The sequence below is a fragment of the Oncorhynchus keta genome, chromosome 21 (assembly GCF_023373465.1).
Source record: "Oncorhynchus keta strain PuntledgeMale-10-30-2019 chromosome 21, Oket_V2, whole genome shotgun sequence".
Classification (NCBI taxonomy): domain Eukaryota; kingdom Metazoa; phylum Chordata; class Actinopteri; order Salmoniformes; family Salmonidae; genus Oncorhynchus; species Oncorhynchus keta.
The window spans coordinates 14,420,826-14,434,270 of NC_068441.1; the positions used below are offsets into that span (position 1 = coordinate 14,420,826).

General features: G+C 42.0%; 1 protein-coding gene across 1 annotated transcript in view; it reads left to right on the forward strand.

Moving 5' to 3' along the window:
• The window catches only part of LOC118399853 (A disintegrin and metalloproteinase with thrombospondin motifs 9-like), a 73,661-nt gene that overhangs the window by 19,766 nt on the left and 40,450 nt on the right, over positions 1–13,445 (forward strand). Inside the window, exons 19-23 of the mRNA XM_052473365.1 lie at positions 6,330–6,456; positions 6,620–6,830; positions 6,910–7,077; positions 7,646–7,810; positions 9,114–9,233. Of these exons, the coding sequence (XP_052329325.1) occupies positions 6,330–6,456; positions 6,620–6,830; positions 6,910–7,077; positions 7,646–7,810; positions 9,114–9,233 (791 nt within the window). The remainder of the gene's footprint in view (positions 1–6,329; positions 6,457–6,619; positions 6,831–6,909; positions 7,078–7,645; positions 7,811–9,113; positions 9,234–13,445) is intronic.

The window sequence follows — 13,445 nt, forward strand, 5'->3', positions numbered from 1 at the left end:
GGTATTAATTAACAGATGTAGAAGGTGAGCTGGATATACAGTATTAATATTGACAGGATGTTGATGGACACTGACTTACAGACTTATAGAGTCAATATACTGAAGCTACATTTGCCTTCTAAGACAGAATAATAATAATAATAAATGCCATTTAGCAAACACTTTTATCCAAAGGGACTTGGGTGGTCCCAGGAATCAAACCCACTACCCTGGCATTACAAGCGCCATGCTTTACCAAATGAGCTACAAAGGACCACGTTCAAACAAGACAGAGCACCTTTAACTTTGACAAAGCGTCAGTAATTCCTCACACAGCTGAGTTTAGCTGGGACAACATGTCAGTCCAGCCTATGTACTCTTGAAAATTCTTCTTCTTCTCCTGTAGTGTTTTAGGACAGACTACACCTGCAACGTTGTATTGCCGCCACTACTAGATGGGGGAAATAAAAAAGGCGGGAAATCCCCCCCCCCAAAAAAAACTCAGTCCTTCAAAATCCACTCAGAGCACTACTCAGATCTGGTGACCTGAGAGGATGGAACCTCTGCTCCATTCAGTATGCCATGCAGCTCCTCACCTGTTTCATCCTTCATTCCCAAAAAGCGTTCAGCTGCAGATAAGCTGATATTGATCTTTCTTGAGTTCTTCGACACTCCTGCAGTGCAGTTTATCACCATAGCAATAAATGACAAAATATCGACTTTCTGCTCGACAAGGGTATCTGGATCCTGCACCTTGCGAATGGAACCCACAGCACTGAACTTTGGCGTCTCCATGGCAACCAAACCACTAGAACTTTTCTCGCAGCCTCTGCTTAGGAGACACGCTGAACAGCTTTTAACCAACCAATCTCTGCCTCCTTCACCCCTACAGGACATTTCCATTGAACGCGTCAATCGCCAAGCACCAACTGTTCCAGGAATTTTCATTGCGATCTTCTTAGCCCTAACTTCTACATAGAATTCAGAAATCACGCCCTTGATTGGTGCCCTGCTCCGAAAATCGAAGGCAGTCAACTCTTTCTCCTTGAATCTGCTAAGGCGCAACGCTCATTCCTTTTGTTCTGCCGACATACAAAAATCTACGAAATTCCACTTCTGTTCACCCGAACGGATTCTACAGTACACCATCTTCAATATCTTGGCAACATAAAACGGATCTCCCAGGTACATCTTCTTATCCTCAAACTGCCCTACGGTGAAGTAGTTGTGCTAGGAGCAGTAGGCTCACTAGACAGCGTTTTAACTGTGATTATAGCGCTCTTTATCCGTCCTTTATCAACTGTAGTCCATCCAGTGTCATCACCTTCATTCTTAATCTCTTCTTTGCTGGCGCCGCCAGATTCAAACTCGGTGTCCACTTCCGCCATTCTCTCTAGCTCTCGCAATCAGAGATCTTGCCCTCTTTTGAAAATGGCCATCTGAACAGGTTTAAAGCCCAACCCCTAACACTGGGATAATCCCAAAAGCATCGAAACAAGTATTTAATCAATTAACATTAGCCTAATAATTCCCTTCACAATTAGTACTTCTCAATAGTTATCACATCAATGACCATTCCATAATACATTTCATCATATGAGGACAAAATATCCCATTAATGTTCAATGAATATACTGTAGATATTCGGAAAACCTCCCTCAACATAGAACTTTGTAATGGGCAATTATGATGGATAACAATGATGTATGACTATGATGGAAAGCTATGATGGATAATTATGATGGATAACAATGATGTATGACTATGATGGAAAGCTATGATGGATAACTATGATGGATAACAATGATGTATAACTATGATGGATAACAATGCGCATGTGACCGGTCGGCGTGCTCTCCAAATCAGTCCACAAAACAATCTGCCATGGAGAATACAGATTGGCGATACAAATGTATCTTTTCTTCTAATTAAACAATGATACATTTCTACTCGCAAGTGACTTTTTCTCTAACAACAGTGGGACATGTTTCGCGTTAGGAATATGCTTGAAAACATTAGCAATATGAACAACCATTAGCAAACAATTAGCAATAGAATGAAATGTCCAAAATAACTTTAGAATATAATCTTTGAAGATGTAGGGCTCTATTTTAACAACCTAACGCAATGGTAAATCTTAGCACTGGTGGTAGCGCTATAGGTCTGGGCATGTGTCAGAAATATTTGTGCTATTTTTACAGTGGGAATTATGGGCGCAATAGCTGGCGGTGGCATGAAAGCGCTGGGTTTTTGTTGAATAAATAAATTGTAGGTCGGCGGAGGGCTTGATCATTCACTGGCCAATCAACGTGTTCCATGGCTTAATACTGCAAGCCGTTATCTCAAGTTGTGTAGGTTATTGACCATCTTTGTGTTGCCATCAACTTCAATTCGGCTGGGGAGCACAGCAATATTCTCCTCCGAGTCCGTTTATTAAACAGCATAGGCTACAGTAATGAATAATAGCAACAGCAAAATACAGCTTTGGCAGTCAACATTGTTGTACTTGCTTAACCTATAGGCCTATACAGGTCGCTCCACCCATTGGGTGCCTTTTGAGTAGTGTAACTTGGTGATTTATTAACCTAATTTAAACATTCTGTCATAAAGAGCACATGTTCAACTTAATAAAAAAAAACTTGTTTTTTAAGCTAAATTATGATAGTAAGTGCCAAGTAAAGTAACACGGTTGATCATAAGGGTTGACGATTTCATCTTAAATCAGCCATAAATACCTCTGTTACAGGGAGAATGGAAGCTTGTTGTGTGCAACAGAGAAGGTCAATTAAATTCAAGCTTGACAAAAAACATTGAAATTGTTCAAACATTTCTAGTCTGTCTTTCTATGGGTCACAGGGTTGACATATTATGCTTGACCCGCTCAATTTTCCACCACAAACATCCGAAAATGTCAAAAAAGATTAGAACCAGCTCACCTGCTTTTACACTAGGGTTTGACTACAATGTTTATTTTAGTTTTTTACATTTTATTAAAAGGAATAGTATTACCATATTAAAATGAGAGTTCAGATCGCATAACAGGGTTGACCTTAAAATGAGGGGGAAAAATGTTATAAATGTTTTTATGAATCACTAATCACATTAAATAAATGAATAACAATCACCACAAAGCAACATAATAACTAGAAAATGCTGTGGTTAAGTCACAGGGGGTGGTCAGAGGGACATGTCAAAATGCTGTGGTTAAGTCACAAGGGGTGGTCAGAGGGACATGTCAAAATGCTGTGGTTAAGTCACAGGGGGTGGTCAGAGGGACATGTCAAAATGCTGTGGTTAAGTCACAGGGGGTGGTCAGAGGGACATGTCAAAATGCTGTGGTTAAGTCACAGGGGGTGGTCAGAGGGACATGTCAAAATGCTGTGGTTAAGTCACAGGGGGTGGTCAGAGGGACATGTCAAAATGCTGTGGTTAAGTCACAGAGGGTGGTCAGAGGGACATGTCAAAATGCTGTGGTTAAGTCACAGAGGGTGGTCAGAGGGACATGTCAAAATGCTGTGGTTAAGTCACAGGGGGTGGTCAGAGGGACATGTCAAAATGCTGTGGTTAAGTCACAGGGGGTGGTCAGAGGGACATGTCAAAATGCTGTGGTTAAGTCACAGGGGGTGGTCAGAGGGACATGACAAAATGCTGTGGTTAAGTCACAGAGGGTGGTCAGAGGGACATGTCAAAATGCTGTGGTTAAGTCACAGGGGGTGGTCAGAGGGACATGTCAAAATGCTGTGGTTAAGTCACAGGGGGTGGTCAGAGGGACATGTCAAAATGCTGTGGTTAAGTCACAGAGGGTGGTCAGAGGGACATGTCAAAATGCTGTGGTTAAGTCACAGAGGGTGTACTGAGGGACATGTCAAAATGCTGAATTGTGGCACTTTAGAAAGTCTTTATTCATATTAAAAACCAGATGTATTTCATTTTCTTTATTTAATATAACAGGCTTTTAAAATACTATATTGGTGCACAATTACTACTGAAAATATCACTCATTTCGTGGAACAACCCATACATGCGTGTCTTTACACATGACACTTCTTCTGAAATAAACAACACTAGGCTCCCTTTAAAATGTATTGTAGACTATGTGTGAGGCACATTTGCAATAAGCAAAATATAGCTTTATCCATCATTAATGTGGAATTATAGGACTAAATCATTTGAATAACAAAAGAGGAGTGCATTGTTGGTAACTGGACAAGAGGCACTCTGGAAATGGGGATGGATATCAGCGAAATGGTGTATGCAGGTAGGCCTATGTGCATTGTGAATAATGCAAAAGCAAAACGGCAAAAACCTCACCAGTAGACCATTTAGAAACCTTTTATGGATGGGCTACTTGGCTTATGCATGGCCAGGATAAGAGATATACCCAACTCATTGTTGTTGAACCAGCTTTCATTATAGTAGTCGAGGCTTGGTTTTTAATCTAATGAAATGAAAATCAAGAAATTGTTACAGGAAAATAACTTCAACGTTTCTAAAAACGAGGGTCACTGGCATCATCTCTCGCTCCAAGAGCTGGCTAAAAAAATGTAGCCTACAATACATAGATTAAAAGGGGATGTCCGCTTACTGTTTTGCCGCTCCCAAATGTACCTTTTAATAAAGCTTGGTGATAAAGATTTATTAAAAAGTTATCTCTTGAACCAAACCCTTAATTGATAGTCTTGGCTTCTTGGTGAATGGATAGGGCAGGAGAAAAAACAACAGCCCCGTGGCTATTCTTGGTTTTAAATTAAATTCAACGAAATGGAGAAAAAAAACATTATATTACAACATATTTATTTGTAAAAAATATCATTTTCAATATATATATGTATGTATATATTTATTTTTAAATTAGAAAAAAACAGTATATATACAAGTATACAAACAGACAATGATAACATATGCTAGGGTGTACAACAAGCTCTAGATGATACAAATATATATTTTTAACATCTTTCTTATTAGAAGAATGTACAAGTGCTCTTAATGGATTGCTAAAATTCCTTATAGAAAACACAGAAGAGAGTTTTATTATTAGTGAATTTACATTTATGAATATTACATTTTTCCATTAGCACAATTAGATTTTTGAGGTAAAACATTTTTTCTTTATCCTTATTACATTTACATTTAAGTCATTTAGCAGACGCTCTTATCCAGAGCGACTTACAAATTGGTGCATTCACCTTATGACATCCAGTGGAACAGCCACTTTACAATAGTGCATCTAAATCATTATATTATATATTATATATATTACAGTTAAGGAAACCGAGCAGCACATTCTCCCATAAAAAATAAAAAAAAGTCATCATGAATATTAACAGTATAAAACTATGAATATCTTGCCATCATTTCTTTACCTGTAGACAATTCCAAAATAATTGTAAAACTGTGTCTGGATGCTCAACACAAAAAGTACTGTTAATGTTAATGTGTTTTCTGAGCTTCTTCAGGTAGTGATTCTGGTTACACCTCTAAATAACATGACATTTCCAGATGGAATAGCATCAAAGACTATGGCGAACTCTCTAGGTGTAACAAGGATATTGTAACGAGATTTTTTAAAATCCTCATAATTGAGTAACAATCCTTCTGCATTAAAAAGTTGACTCACAAGCAGCATATGATTATTGAACCAGTTGTTAAAAAATGAAGACTTGTTTCTATACAAAATATCTTTATTGTTCCAAATGAAATGGCTATGCGGGGAAAAGCACATATCTCTTGTTCCATGAGCATACGGGCACAGTCCGTCACGGCTGGACAGGCTGCGCATCCGCTGTCAAAATCAATGTCATTATCATCCACATTACCGTTAAGACCTGCTTTTAGTGAGTCTTAAATCACTGAATGAAAATTTCACTTGTGCGAGTTTTAAAGACACGCCTCAAATATTCCCACCATCCCACCTCAAGGCAAGTAAGCTGATGTTAGACAGGTAAATTGCTGAACCTGGCTGACAATAGAGCCTGCAGTGTATTTCTTCACTAATACATATCTATTTATCTATGGGGATTTACTGCCAGTTTTACTGATTTACAGCTCATAATGCTTGGTTATAACAATTAAGAACAGAAGGTATAGGAGGAAGAGTGAAGTTTCTTGGAAGGATTTTTTAAAAATAAAACGATTTTGCTATGATTTAAACCACACGATTCCTGGAGGCACACACTCCCGCTGGTTTTCCGTCTTGCCTTTTGACAAGTGTCTGATTTAGACTCCAAAGAATTCAAGCTTGCGTGGACTTTCTAGCCAATCGATTTATTGATTCAATGCCAGGTACTGGGAGAAACTAAAAGCAGCAGAACCATGACCAAGGAACTAAACCCTCTCTCCCACCCCATCAGGAGAGCGTAAGAGGAAGATCCTGTGTAGTAGAGAGTCGGACCGTGTGGTGGTCTCAGACCAGAGGTGCCATGGGGCCGCCAGACCAGCCATGGTCACAGAACCCTGCAACGCAGAGTGTGAAATCAGGTACTGCCTAAACCACTCTCAATCTCTTTATCTGTCCATATTGCAGATTTTTTTGATCACTCTCAGTCTTTATATCTGTGATATGTATGCTGTTTGATACAGCATACAAGTTAAGTTTTATCCTGTCAGCATCTTTCACCTATGACCTTTCCTGTCTGTGTAGGTGGCATGTGGCGAGGAAGAGCGAGTGCACAGTCCCATGTGGGGTGGGATATCGTACGCTGGAGATCTACTGCGCCAAACTCAGCCGTGCAGATGGAAAGACCCAGAAGGTGGACGAGCGTTACTGCAGCAGTCAACGCAAACCTGACGACAAGGAGAGTTGCCATGGAGACTGTAACCCAGGAGGATGGGAGTACTCATCTTGGTCAGAGGTGAGAATGCCTGTTATAGTTTTAAGGGATTTATAAAAAGAGAAGGAGAAGGTTTAATATGTGTGTACATGTGTTGCAGTGCTCCAAAAGCTGTGGAGGAGGGTCCCGGCGTCGTGCGGCTGTGTGTGGAAAGTCTTCTGAGGCGGGAAGTGATGAGAGCAAGTGCAGCCAGAGAGACAAGCTGACCACCGTCCAGAACTGCAATGAGTTCCTATGTCCTGCGTGGAAGACCGGAGACTGGTCTGAGGTCAGTTCTGTGGAGAATGTTTGGACTACGCTTTGGGAACGTTGCTTTGCATTTGAAGCTAATCATTTGAAGGTAATCAGACCGGAGACTGGTCTGAGGTCAGTTCTATGGAGAATTTTTGCTTAGCATTTGAAGCAAATTGAGGAATTCTGAACCCAGATGGCCTTTTTACACTACGACCAGTTCGCAGCCAAATCAGGGTTCCGATTCTACACCTGACAGCAGACATAGTGTAAAAATATCATTTGTAGGACAGAATTATGGGAATAATCTTGAATTTGTTTGACTAAGGAATTCTACTCCTATAATATAAAGAGGAAGTATTAAACATGTCAAAATGACTGGGCGCCAGGGAAGTTGGTCAAAGGAATGTCTTGTCATGTACGGTGCACGACTGTACCCGTGTTTGTGGGGTAGTAACTAGCTTTATTGTGTAGTTTACAAGTTCTGTCCAGCAGTTCAAAAGGCTTTGAGTGCGCCTACACAAACAAACACTGTACACACATAGCTAGCCTACTATGTCAATCTATGTGCCCCTGTTTCTCATTGTGCCCGTTGACTGTTGCAGTGCCTGGTGACGTGTGGGAAAGGGTACAAGCATCGGCAGACATGGTGCCAGTTTGCGGAGGACCGACTGGACGACCGCTTCTGTGACTCGATGTCCAAGCCTGAGTCAGTCCAGACGTGTCAGCAGCAGGATTGTGCTTCGTGGCAGGTCGGACCATGGGGACAGGTGAGTCACGCGTGTTGTACAGTTGACATACCAGTAGAGTGACATGTTTTGTGGCGGGTAATATTATGATCTGTTTGCCGGGTGGCACACACTGTGTTTCAGGTGACATCTGTGGCTTCCAGTCACCCCCTGTCCCTCAAAGACTATAGTGTTGTGTCTTGTAAAAGCTAACGATTATCTGAACTTATTATGTGTCATTCCAACTGTCCAACTGTTTCTAATATTAGAATATGACCCAATGAAGCAGCTATTTTTACAATCTATCATAATAAACCCATTTTGCTTCAGAGTTTTAGTTATGTGTTCATGAGGCTATACAGAGCCTAATGTGATAAAATAAAAATAAAAAATAAAAAATCTCCTATGAACTTTCTTCAGATCACAGGAGGTAGGTTTAATTGGGGAGGATGGGCTTGTGGTAAGGGCTGGAGCAGAATCAGTGGAATGGCATTCAAAACATCAAACACATGGTTTCTATGTGTTTGATGCCATTCCATTTGCTCCTTTCCAGCCATTATTATGAGCCGTCCTCCCCTCAGCAGCCTCCACTATTCCAGATGTAGAGCAATGACAGGAGAAAGATAAGCCACTCATTTAGTCTGTCCCCCATTTACTCTGCTGTTTAGGCACATTGCTGACCGTGCCAAAATAAGCATATACAATCTGTACACAATCTGTGTCGACATACTCCCCTATATTTATGCTTGCTAATGCATTGCCAGTTTATATCTCTCAGGACGCAAAAAAAAAAAACCTTCTCTGTAGCAATCCTGTAGCAAGTTGTCGCAACGTTTTGCAAATCAAAACTGGGCACTTCATCTTAACACAGCTTGTGTGTGCAAACTGCCTGTAAGCCTAAACGTGTGATGGGAGATTAGGTGTTCCTATACCATGGCATAGGCAATCGTGTTAAATGTATATTTGAAGCTGTTTAATGAAGCGCGCGGAATCTTAGCTGAAGTTGCTGCCACACAAGTTTGACCTCATTTCATTGGAGTCAGTGAGGTAGAAGAGAGTGTGGTGTGTACCCACTGACTTGGCTACAGTGGAAAAAAGAAGTGGAAAGTAGATGAGTTACTCATGCATTATGATCCTGAAGGCTGTTATCTGCTGGCACTAGTCTGACCAGGCTCGTCAGGGAGTACACTTCTTTTCCATTCAGTTACTCATTTTTGGGAACATTTGCTACGTTGGCTTGTTTTTGTCCCTCTCTGACTTTCTCTTTCTCCCTCTCTATCTTTCTCTCCATTGCTCTCATTCTTCATATCTCTCTGTTCTCTTACTCTCTCTTTGGTGAACTCAGTGCACTACCTCGTGTGGACCCGGCTACCAGATGCGAGCTGTGAAGTGCGTTGTGGGGTCATACGGATCCGTCATGGACGACACTGAATGTAACGCTGCCACGCGGCCCACTGACACTCAGGTAAGGACACAGTCCACTAAGACCCATCTCAACATCTCTAGAACTTCCACTCATTTCCTCTGCACTGATCTGGACAATTGACACGGGATAAGTGAAAGCCATGGGGTGGATTCCTTCTCATTTTGTGAAAATGCTTTTATATACTGCCCTTTCAAGTGATATTTGTGAGAATATATCTTTTAGGGAGGCCTACATGCAATTTTCTCAGTATTAGGCCACCCAGGGCTTGACTGTCAGACTCAGTAGACCACACAAGACCCTAACCCGCTCCTGACACACTACTCGAATGCTTGGTTGTGAGCTGACCATGTGACCTGCTCTATCCCCTCCAGTTGTAGAATGGTGTTCAATTCTACAGTGAGGAAAGGGGGGTTCCCCGTGCAGGCTGAGACACAGGTACAGTCACTGGCACTGTGAGGTAGGAAGGAAGTCCCACACCCAGTCCATTACCACCTGGACTCAATAAGGCCTTGTTGTCTAGACAGGGGTTAGAGGGGGGCTGTGCTGGCTCTTACCCCCAGACGGAGACACATAGCTGGGATTGTCTCCCTCCAGCAGTCCATCCCCTCACCAAGCATGAGGGAGGAGGAAGGAGGGCCTGTCCACGGCAGGTCCGCACAACAGCTCCTGTCAAGGAGCAGGAGGGTGTCTGGGGATGGGTGATGGAGGGGGAGTGGAAGCTGGCTCGAACCCCAGAAACAGAACGATTTTGCAGCAACAGTAGGCCATGGGGCAGGACTGGTGATGAGGCAAAACATTCCTTGATTATTTGTGGAAAATGTCCTCACCTTGGTTATGTAAATTAAACCTACAGTCTGCTAGCTGTATTGATTGTCTGTATAGAGTCTTGTAGTGTAGTGTAATAGTATAGTTTCCCACCTTAATGTCTTGTCTGTCAACACCTTATGTGAACCTATCTGAAAAACCTCTTCAGTAAGACAATTCCCGCTCTGTTGAAGTGTCATGACCAAGACATAGATGGTGAACACAAACAGTTGCGGAGTAATCGTCACACATTTCATGAGCCTCTACTTTTATGAACCTCTTCGTGCATCAATTTAGTTTATTAGGGCCTGCTTCTTTCTTCTTCATGCTAATAGTGGGAAGGTAGGATGGACCGTTATACCCCGCGGCATGGCGGGCGGGTCCTGGTTGGGTGGGGTGTGGAGGGGTGGGTTGTGATGGGGTGTGGAGGGGTGGGTTGTGATGGGGTGGGGTGGGGTGGGGTGGGTTGTGATGGGGTGTGGAGGGGTGGGTTGTGATGGGGTGGGGTGGGGTGGGTTGTGATGGGGTGTGGAGGGGTGGGTTGTGATGGGGTGTGGAGGGGTGGGTTGTGATGGGGTGGGGTGGGCCATAAACACTGGCTGAGACTCCGGTCACAGGGAGGCCCCCCTGGTTCAGGCCTTAATTCCCGACTCAGCCATCATGCCCAGTGACCCTGAACCAGTCACTTCATCTCCCTGTGATTCCAGCCAGTCATCCGTGAAGTCAGCTCCGAGGCCGCACACCCTAAACCACTCCGGGGCTGGAAAAGGGGGAAAGACGACAGAATGGAGCTTATGTTTCAGGACGCCTGTCTCTACCTCAGTTGACCAGTGAGAAGGAGGGGAGAAAAACAAAAAAATACACTACGATGACTGAACACTTGCCTCATACACACCTACCCGCAGATGGGTACACAACATGGGTCTTTCTATAAACTAGGGTACTAGTGATCTTTTCTTGTAGTGGACTGTTTGTAGCTGTTGCAATGTCATTCATAATAATTGTGAATACATTAAGATATAATGGGTGGAACATAAATACATTCAATATAATTCATGAGTTGAATCAAAGTCTATATTTAAATTCTTTCTCGTGCTTGGAGTCTTGTCTTCACAGATTTGGCAAAAATCGTGTGACATAAAACACTACCTTTCTTTCCTTACATTTATGTTACTGCTGTTTCTCGTTATATCAAATACTAAGAATTTAACAATTCAATTGCACATTTAACATGATCCTGTAAAATTCCTGGATGTTGCTGTCAGACTCTTTTTTTTGTAATGAGATCTTGGAAGTGCACTGTAACCTCATAGCATTTCGTATCTCCCTATGTTGTGGTGTGATGACAGTTTCCATGAACACACATACCCCAAATAATGGATGGGTTGCAAAATCGAATTCTTCTCGCAGAAAGAGGAACTTGAACAAGAATAATCAAACAAAAATCGATACTGTCAATTAGTAGGGTTCTTCAAAAATGATAGTTGTTCGATGCGCATTTGATGCCGAGCTGTTAAGTTACGTGGGGAAACGATCAGCCGATTCAGGAAAGGATTATGAAGTTATTGAAAGCTGGTGTGATACAGCATGCGATTGAACAACAGCCAGAGTACAGAAATGAACGTTGATCTGGAGAATTGACAGAACATGTTGGTGTCTGTGTTGCTGTGGCTGTCAAGTTAATTAGCCTATGTCCTGGACAACATTATGTCAACATTCCTGAGGTAAGATTACATACGGGCCGTGTACGTTTTGATCGCAGTAGCGGTGCATGTGTAAAATCACCGGGAACCCAAGGCCCTCCCAAAAAAAGCCATATTACAACCTGTGTTTTGTGATAGTTGCATATCTACAGTGCCTTGCGAAAGTATTCGGCCCCCTTGAACTTTGCGACCTTTTGCCACATTTCAGGCTTCAAACGTAAAGATATAAAACTGTATATTTTTGTGAAGAATCAACAACAAGTGGGACACAATCATGAAGTGGAACGACATTTATTGGATATTTCAAACTTTAACAAATCAAAAACTGAAAAATTGGGCGTGCAAAATTATTCAGCCCCCTTAAGTTAATACTTTGTAGCGCCACCTTTTGCTGCGATTACAGCTGTAAGTCGCTTGGGGTATGTCTCTATCAGTTTTGCACATCGAGAGACTGAATTTTTTTCCCAGAGAAACGCCAATGTCATCCTCCTCTTTCATGTTGCCTAAATGGTCTATGACTCTGCCATGCAGTACGCGCTTTGTTGTCCTAGTCTACCTGGCTAAAATGCTTGCTCGCTAGCCTAACTTGCTCCAGGCCAGCTAGTTAACATTAGCCTACGACATCTAGCTACATATTGAACTTCCATCCTCTCAGGCCAGGGGCACAATGTATTCATTTATGGTTGGATCACATTAAGTAAAACTTATTAAAAAGTATTAATCCCTATCTCCATCCATGGCTAATTTAGGAAAGGGACAATTTTAGCAAGCTAGCAACCAACCGGTCGACAACAGCATGGTGAGATGCAACAATTCAATGACGTTTGGCTTATGATGTGATTGGTGTGAAACCAAATCCAAACTGTCTTCCCTTGACACTTTTTTTTGTTGGTGTGCCATTCATAGCTGCCATGGATCTGCCATTCATAGCTGAACTTGTTCAGTTTAGCGCAATGCTGATTGGTTATTATTATTTTTTTTAAATACTCAAGGGAGGCCAAATGCTCACTGGCTTACCTTGGGTAGATGGGCTACACATACTGAGACAGAGGGGCGCTGTTTTGTTCACGGGTACTTTCTCCGGTGAGATACATTCAGCCTGTTGTGAATTGAAGGACATTTTGGAAACAGAGACGAAAGATACATTATCTTTCTTGGTAAATTTTTTGGGGAAGCCTGGCTTCCCTTGACTCCCAAGAATACACGCCACTGTTTGAGTCACTGTTTGATCGTTTGTTTTCCGAGTAAAAATGGTGCAATCGGAAAATTGAAAATGGCTTGTTTAGCCATTCTTGAATAGAAATAGAAGAAGAAAAATGGCTTGTTTTTCATTTTTGCATATGAAACAACAAAAAAAAACATAATATTTCCATTTTCACATGTAGACGGGGTTAAATATAGAATGCCTGTCATTGGTTAAGTGCACAGCCAACACTTCCTGTCCTTTCAAAGTAGGACTTCACCCTTCCAACTGTTTTGCCCATGCTACAGACGACTATATTGGTCCGCTAATACAGGACTAGTAAAGGCCCAGTGCACTACTTTTGTGAAGGTAAAAAATGTCCCCCATAAATCGACAACATTTTAGTAATATAGGTTTTTTTATTCCGATTTTTCATGGGGTGCTGCAGCACCCTCGGCATCCCTACTTCCCACGGGTATGAACAACCGTATCTATTGCTAGACTAGAGATACAGCCCTACTGTAGCTATAGTTAGTCAGTGGTTGCACATCTAACTAGCTA